At 45.5% G+C, this 19953-nt stretch overlaps 1 protein-coding gene across 1 annotated transcript in view; it reads right to left on the bottom strand.

Annotated features, from left to right (window-relative positions):
- Window positions 1-19953, bottom strand: part of OSBP (oxysterol binding protein) — a 35803-nt gene that overhangs the window by 2692 nt on the left and 13158 nt on the right. The window contains exons 4-13 of the mRNA XM_053899670.1: window positions 19555-19753; window positions 19197-19299; window positions 18812-18866; window positions 18502-18633; window positions 12542-12787; window positions 12144-12264; window positions 3737-3840; window positions 2398-2493; window positions 1456-1637; window positions 86-306 (exon numbers count right to left, since the gene is read on the bottom strand). Of these exons, the coding sequence (XP_053755645.1) occupies window positions 86-306; window positions 1456-1637; window positions 2398-2493; window positions 3737-3840; window positions 12144-12264; window positions 12542-12787; window positions 18502-18633; window positions 18812-18866; window positions 19197-19299; window positions 19555-19753 (1459 nt within the window). The remainder of the gene's footprint in view (window positions 1-85; window positions 307-1455; window positions 1638-2397; window positions 2494-3736; window positions 3841-12143; window positions 12265-12541; window positions 12788-18501; window positions 18634-18811; window positions 18867-19196; window positions 19300-19554; window positions 19754-19953) is intronic.

The following is a 19953-nucleotide window of genomic DNA, read 5'->3' as shown; positions in this document are numbered from 1 at the left end:
GGGGGGAGAAAGCGGAATGAGAGCCAGAAACACACGAAGTGATTCTCCTCGCATCAAGAAAGAGAGTAGAAGGCAGGTTCGTTACCATCCTCTGTGGCTTTCATAGCTTCTGCTTCTCTCTTCTTCCTGGAAAGTCTTTGTTTTTCCTCCAGGCGCTGCTTCTCAGCATTGGCTTCATCCCAGCGCCCGTTTTCCATCAGTCTCTGGTCGGGCCGCAATCGGCTGTCTGTGGGGGCAGTGCCACTTTCCCAGGCATTGAGCGTGAGAGCGAGCTCTGAGAAGTAGTACATGTTTTCTGCGTTCTTCCTGCAAGTAAAGGATGGGGAAGAGAAACGGTGATGCCAGAGCCCAGGGCCTCGTTAAGGAGCAACAACCCAAAGACGACCTCCCCGAAGCTGTTCTACAGATGGACAGACTCTAGGACCAGGTCAGGCTCCCCTAGTTAAGAGACCCAGACTGGACCATCCCCCATCCCCTCCCCTAGCATCACTTGTGCTAGCAGTCTGCTGGGCTTGTGCTGTGCTCAGCGGAGATTAAGAAGAATGGAAGGGAACATTCTGCTAAATGAACTTTCTTATTCCTATTTACTTTGCTTTCTTTTTAACCTGTTCTGGGATAATCTTGCTGTTATTATACACTGACAGGAGCATGACAGGAGACAAATGGCCTCCGTCTTCATTCCTAATTCCCATATATCATCTCAGAGACCTTTAGATGGCCACTGGGTTTCAGGCTAAATTGTTTTTTCTTTTAATGTTTTTTTTTAACATTTTATTTTTGAGAGAGTCAGAGCACAAGCGGGGGAGGGGCAGAGAGAGAGGGAGACACAGAATCTGAAGCAGGCTCCAGGCTCCAAGACATCAGCACAGAGCCGGATGCGGGGCTTAAACTCACGAACTGTGAGATCATGACCCAAGAGGAAGCTGGACACTCAACGGAATGAGCCACCCAAGCGCCCCTCAGGCTAAACTGTTAACAGGTGGTAGGCATCTTTCTCCTCCAGCCACTTCTGAAGAGGTTTGTTTGTTTGTTCTATTTTTGAGAGAGAGAGTGTGAGTGTGGGAGGGGCAGAGAGAGAAGGGGACAGAGAATCCCAAGCAGGCTCTGCACTGTCAGCACAGAGCCTGACGTGAGGCTCAAACTCATGAATGGTGAGATCATGATCCGAGCTCAAGTCAGACATTCAACCGACCGAGCCACCTGCTTTTGAATAGTTTTGCTCTAAATTATAAATATTTCTTGGCAGATGTGACTTGCTTTGTTTCAGCTTTCCTGACAAGGCACACTACAACTCAAATCATACAATGACCACCTTCTGGTTATCTCTCCAAAAGTTCTGATTTCCCTGGCTGATCCCTCACATAATTCAGTGGGAAGGAAGGCAGAAATGCCATCAACACTGCTCCAAGGTTGAGGTCAAAGTGTTACCTGGAGAGCCGGGATATGGATACTCACGGTAAAGGGTTCCTTTTCCATAGCATGACCCTGCTTTCCTCTGCCTCATGGCCTCTCTGTCGAGCATCACCCCCATTTTCCCCAATGACTGGTTGTACTTTGAAACAATCCATTTTTTCATCCCATGTCCCCAGAAGGGCAAAGTGAACTTTTCCTGATGGATCGGTCACTTCCCCGGTCACCTGCAAGGGTGGGGAGCAGGGCTTTGGAGTACGGCAGTCGGCGTGATGTAGCCTCCCTGACTATTCTGGCAACCAAAGTCCTAGGGTAAATATTGGTTAAATCCTGCTATGGCAAACACCGTGGAGCCACCCAGATTATTTTGGTATACTTTTTTGAGCTGTGTAAAATAAATGGCCATGAGCCGGGTTTCATCATTTTGTGGTACAGGGATTTTTGTTGCAATGATATATGCAGGGAAAGGATCTGACTGGTACTTGGAATTATGGTATTTTCTCCTCCCTGGAAGTCAGACAGCCACAAGCAGATTTAATCCCCGACTCTTCTTCACTGTCCATCAAAACTCATGGCACAATTCCACTGTGGTGGTGACGGAAGACTCGCACTCAGACCTCACAGAGGTCAAACTGCCCATCCTTCTTCCTGAAATCCTTTTACTGGCCCTTCCTCTGTGCTTCCCATTTCCAATCTCTCATTGCTCTTGACTTTTCCTTTCTTACTCAATGTCTTTCCCAGAAAAGAAAGGATTTGGTTTGGTAATGCAATCTAGTCTCCCTTCTTGCTGACTTTCTCCTTTACCTCTCCTTCCCTGCCGCCCTCCCCCTCCCCCCACCCCTGCCAAATCACCACATACATATTTAGGAGATGTAGATATATGTATGTTAGACTGTCTATCCATCCATTATCTACACCAACCCCAAAGGAGCAGGCTTTCTAAGAGATACACGCTAAGGAAAAACACTTAAACTCAACTTTTCTTACCTTTCTTGCTACATCACGAGAGAAGTAGCTATAAGGAACAAATTTAAGATTGCACTTGTCGCCCGTCTTGTGATTCACAATATCAATTTCACCCGACTAGAAAACAAAAGGCATCATGGATTGATTTCATTTATTTATTTGTTTATTTAATGTTTATTTATTTTTGAGAGACAGAGAGAGGGGGTGAGCGGAGGAGAGGCAGAGTGAGAGGCAGACATGATCCAAAGCGGGCTCTGTGCGTGCTGATAGCAGACAGCCCGATGCAGGGCTTGAACTCATGAACCGTGAGATCATGACCTGAGCCAAAGTAGGTCACTTAACTGACTGAGCCACCCAGATGCCCCTTATTTATTTTTAATGTTTATTTATTTATTTTGAGGGAAAGAGAGTGTGCAAGCAGGGGGAAGGGCAGCGAGAGGGGATCCCAAGCATGCTCCGTGCAGTCAGCACAGAGCCTGACACAGGACTTGATCTCACAAGCCGTAAGATCATGACCTGAGCCGAAATCAAGAGTCAGGCACTTAACCGACTGAGCTACCCAGGTGCCCATGGCTTGATTTTATCAGTCCCAGGGGATCTGAATGTCTGCTAGACCCCATGCCTCATAATTCCTCACTTTTCCATCTTACACTCTCGGACTCCCTTGCTTACGGCTTCCGGTCTCAGCTGACCCGAGAAGCCATGGAACCTTGGTATTCAGAACCTTGGTATTCCAGGTTGGGATCAGGACCAAATGCCTTCTGGTTTTCTTTCAATTGTGTGTCACGTTAGGTGGCCTATGATATGCCCCTCAGCACATATGCTGATATTCACATAACGGTTTGCCTTTTCCAAACCAGGCCCTTGTCAACAAACTGACAAGTAATTAGATGTTATTTTAGTACAGTTCTTACACTTGTGTATTTTGTTACTTTTCAATCTCTACATATTTGTCATGGGTCTCCAGTGATACAGTAACTCTTTGAGGACAATGTCTTATCTGATTTTGTATCCCCAAGACTAGACTCTGCCTGGCAGTAAATGTCTGATGAATAACGAAAGGATGAAGAGTAGGAGCAGTGTTTATTATTTTCCTGTACTTTCATAGTAGCCGACACAGTCCTGATAGAGCGGTCATTGAATGAATATTATAAATTGGTCATTTACAAGTAAGAATTTGTGGTATAGAAACTCGGGAAGGTTGGGGTAGGGCTACTGGCTGAGAGCAATTCGTTGGGAGAGGTGGGTAAATCAGGGGCAAGTTCAATCTGGGGCAAGTTCACATGCCCTGGACACTGCAAAGACGTACCTAAGAAGGTATTCTTCTGAACTTCAGTACACTTTGGGCACCTCTGCTTACCTGATCTATCCACAACTTGCCCACGATAATGTTGTGCACCGTTGTGGTAACTTTTTTCCAAGTGTAGTGGTGCCCAGTTGCATGGAAAATACAGTGGATGCTACCTGGAAACAGAAAGAGGTACACAAATTAAGCCAAATGTTAGGATAATAGCATCACTTTAGGTACAAATAATAATGGATTAACTTTCTTCTATTAATATTTCTCACTTTGAAAACAATAAACCAAAAAGGATTTATAATTTTTTTTAATGTTTATTTATTATTGAGAGACAGAGCGTGAGTGGAGGTGGGGGGGGGGGGGCAGAGAGAGAGGGAGACACAGAATCTGAAGCAGGCTCCAGGCTCTAAGCTGTCAGCCCAAAGTGGGGCTCGAACTCACAAACCGCAAGATCATGACCAGAGCTGAAGTCAGATGCTTAACTGACTGAGCCACCCAGGTGCCGCTATAATCTTTTTTTTAAGTTTATTTATTTATTTTGAGAAAGAGAGAGCACAAGCAGGGGAGGGGCAGAGAGAGAGAGGGAGAGAGAGAATCCCAAGCAGGCTCCACACTCGGTGCAAAGCCCGACACAGGGGTCAATCTCACGACCCTGAGATCATGATCTGAGCCAAAATCAAGAGTTGGATGCTTAACTGACTGAGCCACCCGGGAGCCCTAGGATTTATAATTGTCTTAAATATTGTAAGCACTGATTGATTTTTTTCACCTGATTTTTAAATGTATGAATAAAATACACCTAAATGATGACAAACGCTGATAACTGATAGGGCTTAGCTAGGAAGCAACATTCTGCAATTGTAGAAATAAAAATGAAAGCAAAAGCTCCAATTCTTTTCACCAACTCTGCCTGCCCAGACCATCTGCAAAATTGACAGGAACAGGTCCAATCTGCCCCAATATGAAAAATGAAATAGAATTGTGGAAAGGAGCACACACTGGTCGTCAGGACTGGGGGCCAGGCCCTCTTGCTAGTCACCAGCTGTGTGACCATAAGCAAACCACTCTTCTAAAGGCCTTAGCAGTAAAGAAGGTGTAGTGGATAGAGAAGGGCTCTGGAGCCAGGAAGAACTGGATTCAATCCTGGCTCCACCACTCATTGGATGTGTGATCCTGGCTTGTGTAACAAAGAATTGGTCTGGTCTTCATCCATGGTTCCTGGGAGGGAACCTCTAAACCTTTGGAATTTCCTCAGTAATAGTAACGTCTGTGTTATTCATGGGGGCCCTGATAGTTTATGCCAAAGAGCCGACGTGGTGGACCCCTAGATAGCTTATGCTCAAGATGAGGCCAGGCCAGAAAGGCCAACCGTGTAATTAAGAGACTTGGGGCTTTGAATCACTTGAAATCAGCCAGACCCCCCCAACCTCCTGGGAATGGTATTCCCTTCTCTGTAGGGAGGGAAGGAGGCCTAGATATTGAGTTCAGTCATGTGGCTGATGATTCAGTCATGCCTACCTAATGAAACCCTAATAAAATCTCTGGACAACGAAGCTTGGTGCAGCTTCCTCGTTGGTGAACATATCAATGTGCCAGGAGGGCTACGTGCCCTGATTCCACAGGAGAAGGCATGGAAGTTTATGTTCACGACCCTTGCAGACCTTGCCTTATATGTCTCTTCATTTGGCTGGTCCTGATTTGTACCCTTTATAATAAAACTGTAATGGTAAGAACAGCATTCCCCTGGGTTCTGAGTCATCTTGGCAAATTATCGAAACTGAAGCCAGTTGGTCAGAAGTACAGATGGCCTGGGGACCCCCAATTTCGTGGCTGGCATCTGATGTGAGGGCAGTCTTGGTGGAGACTGTGCCCTTAACTTATGGGGTCTGCATGAATCTGGGTGGTTAGCAACAGAACTGCATGAGAGTATTGTATCCTGGATAGGTTGTGTAATTTCCCCAGGCCTCTGCTTTATAATCTGTAGACGGGATAAACAGACCTTGTTGTGCAGCAAATGTCTGTTTATTTGTCCAGTAAAATGCCTGAAACATCATGGGCACTCAGCAGATACAGTCTTCTCCTGTTCTTATGAGTTCATCTCAGACACCAAACCCAAAAGTGAGGTGAACAGAGGTGACTACAGATTCAAAACAATAAAAAAAAAAAAAAAAAAATGGAAAGATACGCAACAGATACGTAGATCTTCACATATGTGCTGCGAATACGGTCACTTATGGGAGCGGAGAACTCTAAGCTCCCTCTGCAGCCACTAACGAACAGAAGACTAATTATGTGTCTTTCTCGTACAAGAGACTAAAATAGCCCTGCTGGCTGCAGCAGCCATGATGACAATGACGCTAACGAGAACAGTAGCAGCCCTGCTGAGAGCACCTGCTGTGTCCCAGGCAGTAGGCTGAGCTACCGGTCTCTTCACACATGATCTCATTTGATCTCAACAGCCACCTTTCAAGTACCTGTGCTGCCCACACATCTCCTCAATCCCTCACTCAATACCTCTTCCGCCACCCCTGCCGTCTAAAGCCACTGTCATCTCTTGCCTGAAGCCAACAACTTTGTTTTGGTCCCAGCTTCGTCGGTCACCTGAGAGTCTCTGGTCAAAATGATCCGTGTCAAACATGTCCCATCAACACTGTGTCAAATCTCTCCATTTCTGCCCTCTGCAATTAAAACAGGACTCACCCCCTTCCCCTGGTGTACAAAACCCTACAAGAGCCGGCCCCTGCCGGTCCCTCAGATCGCACTCTGAAGCTGCTGGCGGCCTTGGTGCTTCTCGAGCATGCTGTGTCTGCTCCCCTCTCAGGGCCTTTCTTTTTAAGGGGTTCCCTTGCTGGGACACTTGTCTGCAGATCTTCTTCTGGTTGCTTTCTTTTTATTAGTTAGGTCTCTGCTCCAGTTGTCTCTTCAGAGACCATTTCCTTGACGACCTTGTCCAAGAAAGCACAAACACACTTGTTTCTCCACCGTTAACCCCTGTCTCCACTTGCTCTATTCCTTCATGGAATTACCACTAGATAAAAATTAAATATTCACGGACAATAATTATTACGGAGGTGTTTTTGGTTACTTTTTTTGTCTGCTCAAGAAATGGATGCCAGCTAAGCGAGGGCAGAGTGGCTCTGCTCACCACAACACGCCCACAGCACCTAGAACCGTTTCCGGCATACCGTGGGCATTCAGATACCTGTGGACGCTTCGGCTGCAGGCACTGTTCTCCCCTGCCTTTGTTTCTACTGCTGCTGGAATGGATGCCACAAACTTTATGGCTTAAGACCACGCGGTTGTTAAACTGTTACAGTTCTGAAAGTCAGAAGTCTAAAATCAAGGTGTCGGAAGGGCTGTGTTCCCTCTGAAGACTCTATTAGAGATCCGTTTTCTTGCCTTTTCCAGCTACCTGAGGCCACCCGCATCCTCCAGGCTGTGGCATCTCTCTAGTACCACTCACACCTGTTGCCACCGCCTCTGATTCTCTAGCCCCCCTCTCATAGAAACCTTTGGGATTGTACTGGGCCTATAGGAATACTCCAGAATTATCTACCCATCTCAAAATCTTTAATTTAACCACACTGCAGCGTTCCTTTCACTATGAGCAGTCGTATAGTCAGGTTCCAGGGATTAGGATGTGGACATTATTCTGGGAGGAGGGAGCCTTATTCAGCCTATCATACCCCCATTTTACCAATGAAGACTCTGAGCCCAGAGAGAAAGTAGTTTTTCCAAGGTCACACAGCTAGTGAACGCCAGAGCTGTGGATCAAAATAAGATCAGAGTATCTGTACTGCCTAGTACCATATCCTTGTGCCCCACCCTGTTGTTCTGCAGTGTCCCTTTCAGCTCCCAGGGATAGTGGGAAAACAAAGAAAGCCCCACGGGTGCCTTCCTTTATATAATATTTGTGTCTTGGAGACTTGGCAATAAATTAAAGATCTAAAAGTGGAGGTTCTTAAAATATTTGGAAAGGAAGATATCGCCACTTCAGAATGGTCAAGTAAAGGACTTCCATATTTCCTGTGCCTCAGGAAAATCAATTTTTTTCCAGTAAGATCGATTTAAGAACACTAGCAAAAAATTATCAGAATCAACTTCTTCAGAACTCTGGTGAAAAAAAAAATGAGCTTTGTGGCATTTTAACTTGCCCTACTCCCATCCTCCTCTCCCCAGCTCGGCAGTAGCCTTAAAAACCAGTAGCCTTACAATCACGGCAGAAGTGAAAACCAGGAAGCAGCCTAGCAAACACTGGAGGGAGCAGATGGTATGAAGCTCCCCAAAAGCCTGATCTCCAAGAAACTGTCACTATCTGATCTGTCTGGTGGTTCCTCTTAAGTTCCCACTCCTAGGACTCTGACCTGACTCAGCCCCTGCTCCCCTCAAACAGCCTTTTCCTAGGGGCGATGATCAAAATAACGAATGGCAATTGTTTAACACAGTGGCTGCCTGAGGCAGTGTTCACAATTGGGGCAGTTAATAAATAGTGGACCCAAATCCCAAATCTGATGAAAAACATTAATCTACATATCCAAGAGGTACAACAAACTCCAACAGGATAAACTCGAAGAGCACCACACCGAAACCCATCACAATCAAACTACTGAAAGACAAAGAGAAAATCTTCAAAGTGGTAAGAGAGAAGTGACACATCACATATAAATGACCCTCAATAAGATTATCAGAAACCTCAAAGGCCAAAGGCAGTGGGATGACATATCCAATAATGCTGAAGGAGAAAAAATTATCAAACCAAGAATTCTGTATCCAGCAAAACTATCCTTCATAAACAAAGAAAAACTTCAGACATTTCCAGACAAACAAAAACTGAAAAAATTCATAGCTGGCATACCTTCCCTTCAAGAAATATACCAAAGGAGGGCCCCCCCCCCCCAGATGGTTCAGTTGGTTGGGCATCCAACTTCGGCTCAGGTGATGATCTCACGGTTCTTGAGTTTGGGCCCTGTGTCAGCCTGTCTGCTGTCAGAACAGAGCCCACTTTGGATCCTCTGTCTCCCAATCTCTCTGCCCCTCCCCCGCTTTCTTTCTCAAAAATAAATAAACATCGGGCACCTGGGTGGCTCAGTCAGTTGGGCGTCCAACATCAGCTCGGGTCATGATCCGTGGATCGTGGGTTCAAGCCCCACATTGGGCTCTGTGCTGATGGCTAAGAGCCTGGAGCCTGTTTCAGATTCTGTGATTCTGTGTCTCCCTCTCTCTCTCTGCCCCTTTCCCATCTCTCTCTCTCTGTCTCTCTCTCAAAAATAAACATTGAAAAATTAAAACAATAATAATAAAAATAAATAAACATTTAAAAAAAGAGGAAGAAGAATGAAAGAAATACACCAAAGGAAGTCCTCCGGGCTGAGATGAAAGGGCACTGGACAGCAACTTAAATCTACTTTATGAAGAGACTGGTAAAGGTTAACTATAATTAAACTATTAACGAAAAAAAGAGTATGACTGTATTTTTTGCTGGCAACTCTTTTTTCCAATGCATGATTTAAAAGACACCTGCATAAAGCAACAGTTATAAAACTACACTGGGGGCATTCACTTTCGAGTGTCCCTTCTCTGTAAAGAGAGCTTTCCTACTGTTCTTCTTTTCTAATCTTATACTCTAATAAACTTTTGCCTGCTGCTAAAAACAAACCAAAAAACCTATAATGATGGGATTATAATGTATAAAAGTCATAATTTACATGAAAATAAAAGCACAAAGGAGGAAAGACATAATGGATCCATATAGCTGCAAAGTTTTTGTACACTATTGAAATTAAATTGGTATCAATCTCAACGAGATGCTTAGATGTTAACTGTACTACCCAGGATAACCACTAGAAAAATACCTTTAAAAATATAGTAAAAGAAACAACACGAGAATTAACATGGTAAATTGAAAAATATCTATTTAACACAAAATAAGGAATTAAAAAGGAAGAGAGGAACAAAAAAGACAGAGGATATATAGAAAAAAAAAAAAAAAAGCCAAAATAGCAGATGTAAATCCTACCTAATCAATAATTATATTAATTATAAGTAATCACTCTAATCAAAGAGTAGAAATTGGAAGAATGGATAAAATATATCAGGGGAATTTTTTTTTTTTACTAATGTGTCATTCAGGAGCAAATTCAGGGTCCATGGAGCCCAGTAGTGTGTCACTGATGCAGAGATCAACAGACTGAGTTGAGTTGTTTCATTCATATTCCCAAATTGTGGTTCTTCTTGGGTTAGAGAGCTCCAAAACTACAAAATAAAACCCACTTAAATGTCTCTCTTTAGGGGCACCTGCCTGGCTCAGTCGGTGGTCATGATCTCGGGGTCATGAGTTCGAGCCTCACGATGGGTATAGAGATTACTTAAAAATAAAAATCTTAAAATAAATGTGTCTCAACATTAATGCTACCACCTGGTTCCAGTGCCCTGGCACTTGATGAGCAGATTCACATGTATCCTCTGCCACTATCTTCATCATTTTGTACACTTCCGATATGTTTTCCAGAAGCGTTCTTCTTTCCAGACTGCAGGAGTTCTAACTTTTCCACCCTACTTTACAAGGAGACTCAGACTTTCTGCCACCACCTCAAAAACCATCTGTCTGCTTACTCTCTCACAACTCTGTCCATAAATCGTTCTTCAGTGACAGCTACTGGCTTAAAAATTTACCCTAGGGGAGTCGAGTGCCACTGCAAATGCGAAAATTTCACTGCAGGATTCTCCTTCCAATTCACCGATCCAAAAATGTTAAATACAGCCATCCCCAAGGCCAATGTCTGGAAATCCCACTCTCTGTACTTCAGTTTCTGGTCACTATGTCAATTCTTTGTTCAGTCTCCCCATGAAGGCTGGGATCTTTGTTTTGCTCACTTATACTTCCCGCCTGGTCCACGGTGGGTACTCAGTATCTAATGGATGAAGGAACTTAAGGCAACAGCACATCCTGGTGACCTGAATCCTTAAATAGCCATAGGAATGGAATCCTTTCAAAGGTAATTTTTAACTCTAAAAAATTAGATCCACCACATATATCATATTCAAATATTTACCCCTCAAAGGACTCCAGATTAGACCACTCATAGACAAATGTATAGCAGATCACTGGTAGATTTACTGCTATTTTACTGCTATTTATTAGATTTATTGCTACTTTAAAAAATGAATACAACCCTCCTTAGAATTAAATATAACCTGTCCCTTTGGAGATCCTCACCAGGCCTCTGAAACTCTTCTCCATGGGGGAAAAGTCATATTGCAACAGGACCACTAATATCCTAGTTGTGCAAATTAGGTAAGAACATCCCAAGCATTTACTACCCTCAACCTAATACTTGTGAAATTATTAGCATCAAAGACAATTAAGCAATTGGAACCGTTTTCAGGGCCTTGGTAAATAAACATTAAGAACAAAATCATCGTCACCTTTTCATCTGAGATCTTTTTGCATATTAACCATGAAGCGGTAAAGCTAACATTCCATTTTCTTTTCTCCTTTTAATATATTCCCAACGTTTCTGGGTCTGGTCTCTGGCTACTTTCTAGTTTCTAGGAAATTTCTATACCTGCTATATTTTGTATTTCTGAGAGAAAGGGGAATTTACTAAAGAAGACAACTCTAGCCACGTGCTACGGCTAGGCCTCATGGAAGACTAGAACCAGGAAATGGAAGGCCACCAGGAGCTCAGGCAGTTCCTGGCAGCTCTGTTTCTAGGGAGGTTCTACTTGGTTTCTCTCTTTCCGCTCGTGTTTCTTTTTCGGCACTCACTCTTCTGGACACACACGGCCAAATGTGACTACTCTGGTTCAAGTGAGCGTCGGAGAATCTCTAGAACGCTTTGTGAACAATCTCATTTCCCCTAAAGTGTAGAGACTCTCCAACACTGCAAATCAGGATGCCTATTCCCAGGCCTGATCTTTCTGATCTCGGTGCAAAATTAACTTATAATCCAGTAAGATCTTTTAAAACAAAGTTTCATCCTACCTGGAGTTCGGCCAATACATCAATGATACCTAACCCTTCCGGTGGTGAAGAGAGAGGGGAGAAAGGAGAGGAAAAGGGGAGGGACCGTCTGAGAGACCTAACCTTGCAGTCACAAGACTTCTGATTTACTGAGTAAATGGACTGGTATGAAGTACATTGCCAGTGTAACACAGGAAACAACACTGGCTGATAGAAAAGGCGTTAAGCATGCTAGAATATGTATTCTAAAACAGTGCTTAAAGATTTACTAAATATAGCTAAGAAGATAAAGAATTCATGCCTGGATGGATCCTTAAAGAGCCTCCTGGCTCCTCACTCATTTGATAGCTGAGAAGTCAAACGAGCTGTCCAGAGCTAGAGAGGATGGTTCAGTGCCCAAATCAGACTTTCAGTCTCCTGACTCCTAAGCCAGGGACCACTTCCATCATGCCAGAAAATCTTTCACTCCTGGAGGACTAATTCTTACAAGGATGGCGGCCTTACCGAGGGGCATAATGGAGAGGTATTTGCCTCGGAACTTGCTGGTGATTTTGATTTCCTGACGCAATGTCCAGCCATTTTTGGACTCGGCATGGTGTGCAGCAGCAGGGGGATGATGACTCACCTTGAAGAAATCAGTGGTTCAAATTAAAGAAGAAAGGAGAAGGAAAAGATGCTGCCTACGAACTGGTGATAAACACCCCGAATTCACACTTGACACTTTTATCCCCACAACAGTAGGTGAATACCAGGGCCTCCAGTGTTGAAGCCCTGAAGGAAAAGAGACGGCAGTCTGGGATGACAGGGACCTATTTCTGCAAAGAGGACACCCAGGGGGATCAACTGAAAAGTCACCCCTTTCTTCAAAAAGTAAACGCATCACAGTCCTGAGGCTCCTTTACCTGCTCACAGAGGGATCGGTACCCGTTCTCCTCTAATCTGTCCAGCTCGAAGGTTTCCCCAAGGAGTGGGTTGAATGGCTTGCTGGTACGGAAGACAGTAGTGGAGTAGGAGGACACGGTGAAAGCTGCAACATAACAGAGCTGTTCTAGAGAGTTCTCACATTTTGCAGCTCGGTCTAACAGCTCGTGGTATTCCAGATCTTCAGTAAGGCGCTGAAGCATGGATAAGGGCTCGTTAAAGTTCACCTGTCAGGAAAAGAACAGATATAAAAACTTTGCCCACACATCCATAAGAGACCGTTTAATTGTTTTGCAGGTGGAGAGACATATCAAGATGTCAAGATGATAAAGCAAATCACTGGGAAGAGAAGAGGCCTTTGCTCAGGAGACCAGCTCTGAGATCTAACCTACAAACAACCCTCTCTCCCTGGTCAACTGACCCTGTCATTGAGCAAGATACATTACTGTTTTCATTTATTTCACTAACTGTATGCTCTTTGAGATGGGAACCGTGCCTCTCTGTTCATCACTGCATAGCCATGAGCTATCGATGCCTCACCCACGGGAAACGGTCATCAAATAGGTACAGAAGGAATGAACCAAAGAGGAAATGTATTTTAGCACAAGTATACCCAGAGAGGAAGTGAGGTATTTAAAATTCTTGAGGGTTGGGGCGCCTGGGTGGCTCAGTTGGTTAAGCGGCCGACTTCAGCTCAGGTCATGATCTCACGGTCCGTGGGTTCAAGCCCCACGTCGGGCTCTGTGCTGACAGCTCAGAGCCTGGAGCCTGTTTCAGATTCTGTGTCTCCCTCTTTCTCTGACCCTCCCCTGTTCATGCTCTCTCTCTCTCTGTCTCAAAAATAAATGTTAAAAAAAAATTTAAAAAAAAAATAAAATTCTTGAGGGTGAAAAGAGAGGCTGATAAATTATAAGTACAGGCACGTCCTGACTGGTGAAAAGAAAACATTACAAAAGTTAGCTTCTACACCCCAGAGGAGATGATTGTGAATTATTGATTGAGTTCTACATCAGGCCAGGATTCTGATTTCTTCCCTGAGGCTGGACAGTCGTGTTGTGGACCGGAGTGCTCATGATGGAGGCTGACAGGGGACTGAGTGTTTCTGCCTTTCAAGTTTTAGAGCCAACTTAGGGCTTTCAACCACAGGATCAAGTGTCTGTGTGTGTGTGTGTGTGTGTGTGTGTGTGTGTGCGCGCGCGCGCGTTTCTGTCAGGAGGAAGATATTCATTCATTCACTTATGCATTCCACAAATATTTACTGAGCCCTCATGTGTTCCAGACCCTGTACTACCCACTAGGTACGGAGAGAAGTGAACAAAAGAGACACTGTCTCTCCATCCCCGCAGGAGTTAACTTCTAAACTAACCGTTTGGAGTTTAAGATGACTTTACTACTTAAAAAATTACTGTAAAAACAGGTTAGGTTCCCAGGCTACCCCATAAAGCTTTACAATTTATTTAGCTTTACAATACAGCAATATCACTGAACAAGTGACATTAGCCTGAGTTCTGAATCCAGAGAAGACAGGAAGGAAGAAAGCAACTCCCTTTTCACTGGGAGCCGGCCTAGAGAAATATTTCAGTTAAGACAAAAACACTTCTCTTTCCTATGCTCTTTTTCTCTATTTTTGTATTCTGTATTTTTGGACAACCTTCTACCCACCAACCCCTGAGCCACATACTACTATAATATTTGACTGTCCTCTCAATTGTGAAGGGTCTTATAATTTTTACTATAACCAACTTTAAAAACAAAGTATAAAGGAAAACATCTACCTGAGATATCGTCACTCAAAGAGAACCAGTATTAATATTGTTTGTTTCTATGCATCTATACATTTAAAAATAAATAAATAAATAAATAAATAAGCTCGAGCTTACTTTTTCTCTGAGAAATATACCCAGCATTTATCTGGGAAAATTCCTCAGCGAATGCAGAGCCATCTAACATTAGAACACTCCTCTTGGGGCACTTGGGTGGCTCAGTCAGTTAAGCGTCCAACTTCGGCTCAGGTCACGATCTCATCGTTCATGGGTTCAGCCCCGCATTGGGCTCTGTGCTGACAGCTCAGAGCCTGTAACCTGCTTCAGATTCTGTCTCCTTCTCTCTCTGCCCCTCCCCCACGCCCCCACTCATGTTGCCTCTCTCTCTCTCTCTCTCAAAAAAAAAAAAAAAAAAGTTAAAAAAAACAACGCTCCTCTTTTGGGAAGTAGGATCTACCCCTGCCTCAACTAAAAAGGGCGCCACACTCCAAAACCATCTTCTCAACACTGAGAGACACTTAGAGAAAACCAGTGGAAGAAAAACGGACACTGAGGGGGTAATGGACTAACACAGCTCAAATCCTCAAGAGCCTTTTTTACAGAAGGTCCTTAGAAACTAGGCCAACAAAATCTCTCATCAGCAGAATTACAGGCCACACGAAGTAACACTTCCGTGCGTGTTGAGGAAAACGAGACGGGCAATGTGTTCCACCGATGGCTACGAGACACATGGCACACAGCCTGGGGCTGGAATCGGTGCAGCCTTAAGCCCTCGCCGTTCTCACTCGCACAGCCCTGGCCCCCAGCAACTGTTCCAGGAACCAGAGTTTCTCTAAAAGCGCCAAACTTTCCATATTGGTCACTTTATCACCCAGAAGCCCAACAGGGAAACAAACGAACCTGCGGATTTAAAGCAGAAGGAAGGAGGGAATTTGGTACTAGGCTGATGGAGGCTCAGGCAGCCAACAAAGACAACCCTAGAGATTCCAACAGCAGGAAGCCACGGGCTCTGGGCTGGAGGAACAAAGGGAAGCGGTGGGAGGACCAGGGCTCAGAGGCCAGGGGTACCCGCAGAAGCTGAACCTGGGTGGGGGGGATGGGGCAGTACCCTGGGGTCCCTCCGCCTCTCTCGCTCCAAACTCGCGCTCGTGCCTTGCACTGGTGGAGCCCAACTGGACGCCAAGGCACAGAAGCCTGAGAAACCGCCTGGAGGAATCGACTCTCCTGTGACACAGCATAAAGCAGGGAAGGGTGAGGACTAGAGTTTCAGGCAAACAGGTCCAGGACTGCACAGCCCTAGTGGCAAAGTCAACAAGGAACTACTGGTAAAGGAGAGAGAGGTCACCGAGACTCAGAAGTTATTTCTAAGCAGAAACTGCACTTTTCTTTCTTTTAAAAAAAGGTTTTTTTTCCAATGTTTATTTATTTTGAGAGAAAGAAAGAGAGAGCGAGAGGGGAGGGGCAGAGAGAGAGAGGGAGACACAGAATCCGAAGGCTCGAACTCATGAGCCGTGAGATCACGACTTGGGTCGAAGTCAGACACTCAACTGACTGAGCCACCCAGGCACCCCAGGAACCTTATTTCTAAGGCTGCAATGGCCTGCCTTTCCAGCCCACCTTCCCACTACTTTCTGCAAGGCTCCAGGGCAGGTGGGGTTCTTTTTAGGCCCCTAGTGAACCAATTGTTTTATGTGTCTCTAACATGCTAACTCATGGCCTTTTCTTGTCTGGAGATTGACATTTTCTTACACACCTACCTATAAATCTATTTGTTTTCTTTTTCTTTTGAGAGAGAGAGAGAGAGAGAGAGAGAGAAAGTGCATGAGCTGGGCAGAGGGGCAGAGAGAGAGAGAATCCCAAGCAGGCTCCATGCTCTGTGCTGAGCCTGATGTGGGGCTCGATCCCACGACCCTGGGATCATGACCTCAGCTGAAATCAAGAGTCGGACACTCAACTGACAGAGCCACCGAGGTGCCCCTAAATCTCTGTCTTCTAAGACCAGTTAATGAATCACTTCAACATCTACTGAATGGTATGTATGTATGTGCCAGGCACCGGCTAAGCATCAAAGATACGAAAACCAACAAGACACAGTCTCTATAGACCATGAGGAACACTGTCTGTGGAGAGGCAGAAACCACGCTCTGGTCCATAAGACCCAAGAGGGGAGGGAATACTTTCTGCATTTTCCCCGCTCTCCATTCTGCCCTTCTTCTGCAAGAAATAGAACCCCCCAATTGTTAACGAGGTCCTGCCACTGAAGGTAGGAGTTTTCACTTTCGGCCTCTTTTCCAGCTAGCTGTGGCCATAGAACTAAATTCTGGCCAAAGAAACTAAAGTGAAGATAGTTTATGTAATTTCCAGGAAGCACCCTGAAAAGGTAGGACATGCTCTTCTCTTTCCTTCTTCCTTCTGGCTGGAATGAGAGACACTGAGGGTCCCAGGAGGAGCGGCCACTTCAGACCTAGGAACTGAGGTCCTAGCAGGGCAACAGGACAGAAAGAAGCCTGGTCCTGAGAGTGTGGAGTATGGCACGGGCCCTGGATCACCTACTTCTGGACTTTAACATGAGAATGAGTTAAGCTAATATTTGTTTAAGGCAGGGGTTGGCCAGCTTTTTCTGTTAAAGGCTGGATAGTAAATATTTACATGGCCCTCAAAGCCTAAATATTTACTATCCCATATGACACTGCCATGTGGCCTGTTACACTGACCCAACACGGCTGGTGCAGGATGGAAGCAGACACAGACAACACATGATGCATGAATGAGCATCACCGTGCTCCAATAAAGCTGGAGGGTCATGAACATCAAAATTTTACACAATTTTCACATCATGAAATATTATCCTCCCTTTGATTCTTTGGAAATATTTAAAAATATAAAAACTACTCTTAGCTTGCAGGCTGCACAGGTGGCAGACAGATTCGCCCTTGAGGCCCACCGCTGGCTGACCCCGGGGTTTACGCAAACAGATTTGAGATGTTTCTTTACACTGACCCTATACCTAACTGACACACCGGCCCAACACCAGGCAGATCGTAGGCACTCAGTAAATGCTTATGTAATCTACAAGCAACGGAACCTGTTGGAACACAAGGGACAGCCCTCCCACCCTGACCGGACACACGGTGAAAGCTTGCTAAAAAAGATGATGCCATAGCTGAATCCTGAAGAAAAGAGTATTAGCCCTGGGAAAAGAAAAGCGGCACGGGTGGGTGGAGAGCAGATGTAAGTCCCGGCAGAAAGAGCAGTCTGTGCAAATGCCCTGCGGGGGAAAAAACCAAGATGCCTCTGCATGTCTGAAGGTAACTGAGTGACTAGACGGCCAGTGTGGGTGGAAACTGGTCCAAGAGAGGAAGTATCAAGCCCACTGAGGAATCTGGACTATGCTCAAAGCAAAAAGGATCCAGCTAAGGATTTTAGGCTAAGGAGTGACATGACTACTTTTGTAATTTTAGAAAAGCCATTTTCAGGGGTGCCTGGGTGGCTTAGTTGGTTGGGCGTCCGACTTGGGCCCAGATCATGATCTCACGGTTTGTGGGTTTGAGCCCCGTGTCGGGCTCTGTGCTGACAGCTTGGAGCCTGGAGTCGGCTTTGGATTCTGTGTCTCCCTCTCTCTCCGCCCCTTCCTTACTCATGCTCTGTCTCTCAAAACTAAATAAACATTAAACAAAAATTTTTTTAAAGAAAAGCCATTTTCATAACGGTATGGACAGACTGGGGGAGGGCAGGACAGGAGGCAGGGAGGTTAGCCCAAACACTGACTTCACCACGGAGATGGTCCTCATCTTCCCAGATGGAACGATGCTTCTGTGCTCCCCAAGCCTATGTATGGACAGTGCTTCCCGTAACACTACCACGGAGAGTAAAACTGTCTACCTGTTTTCACGTCCATCTCTTTTAAACTATGTGCTTTTTGAAAAACAGAAACTATGCCGTATTTATCTGTGCATGCCCCCAGGCACATCTAGCTTAGGAATCTGCTCGTAAACGTTATAAACCAATGCATCTGATTCTAAATGCTCTGGAAACACACCAGATCCATAGACTACACTAAGGCAGCTAATTTGAAGGGGCAGTTTATGACTATAAGGGTAACAAAGACCATGTCACAAGCTGCCTCTCAAGTGGGTGGGGCAGTCACGGGGCAGAGCCCGGGTGTGTAAGAACCTCACCGGCATGGGGATCTTTGAGAGTTCTTTCCCAATGCAGTTCTTCATGATGCTCCATAAATTGAGGCTATAGTTTGGCTTGTATGGTATCCTAGTTCTCTTTTCCTTCTTGGTCTCTTCCAGCTGATGCTTGTACTGAGGGCAAAAACAAAGCCATTCAATTACCCGCAAAGAACAGAAAACCCGATATTTATAAGCTCCCCTTCCCCCATACTAAAGAATCAGCATTTTCTGTTTTTCTTAGCCCTTTACACGCCAATCCTTGGGAATCACACCCAAGTCCCTCACCCGATGGCTCCCAGGTGAGAGTTACCTGCTCATCCAGGCTGATGTCACTGCTGGCTCCACTGATGTTGCTGCCAGTACGTCTACACAGGCGGGAGACACATGAGAGTCAGAACACAGATCACAACTAGACTCTGCTCCTCGCCACGTCTTTACAGAGCGGAATGTTAAGCACACTGCGCCAACTCGGTAACGTAACGGGTGACCGAGCGACAGCACTCACATTCAAAGTGCGTGAATTTAAACATCTCTGGAGAACTTGCTCATGTAAAAAAGTTGACGGTGTTCCACTCGCTTAAGGAAAAGAGTCCGGATCTTAGTTAACCCTGACAACTACGATACTCCCACCTAAATATCTCTCAACATCGAAGGTCAGATGTGCTCATTTTTCGGGGGAGGCAAGGACAACTTACTTGTGGCCCAAATTTTCAGGCATGGTGATGATCTCAGGAGCATCAAAAAACTCATTCTCATCATCCTCATCGCTCATGTCTCCTTTGCCAGAGCAGCACTGATCTGCAGGGAGAAGCAGCCCTGTCGCTCACCGTGGCTCGGCTTTACCCAAACCAGGCATGGCAGGATCTTTACTGCGCGAACCACAAACATGGCCACGCATGATAGAAAGCAGTGGAAAAGCCAGGAGAAGTAAACGGCTCCAGTTCCCTGTCACAGGAGTCACTGGTTCTGGAGAGTCTGCAGCTGTTCTATCAAGGGCAGAAGACGGCCGTGGCTCACGTGTGAACAGGCAACCCCGAGGACCAAGCGTCTTACCTTTTCCGGAACCAGTGCTGCCGGGAGTGTTGGCAGGCAGCACAGTGGCGCCCCGGAAGGCCCTCTCCAGGTGATTATGTTGCTTCGCCAGCTGCTCCAGGGTCTCTTCCAGGCGGATACGCTGGTCTCTTTCATACTGGAGGGACTTCTGCCATTTTTTACTGTGGGTCTGGGCTAACATGAGGAAGTCTCTGCAGGCCTGTATGGGGAAAGAGTGGAGAGGGGTCAGCTCAACTCAGCCAGTCAGAGATTCCCCCCGCAGGCCTCTGCAAGCCCATTAAGTCACTTTATCCTAGGAACTTTACCATATTACGGGCAAAGAATCCCTGTTATTCCACGGCCAGGGCCGTGAAGCAAACAAGGTCAGCCCCAGGAGAAAATCTCAACATGGTCGTCACG

The sequence above is a fragment of the Panthera pardus genome, unplaced genomic scaffold (assembly GCF_024362965.1).
Source record: "Panthera pardus isolate Hobbes unplaced genomic scaffold, ASM2436296v1 HiC_scaffold_12, whole genome shotgun sequence".
Classification (NCBI taxonomy): domain Eukaryota; kingdom Metazoa; phylum Chordata; class Mammalia; order Carnivora; family Felidae; genus Panthera; species Panthera pardus.
The sequence above is the reverse complement of the archived record's forward strand: the minus strand, read 5'-3'. Positions and strand labels throughout refer to the sequence as shown.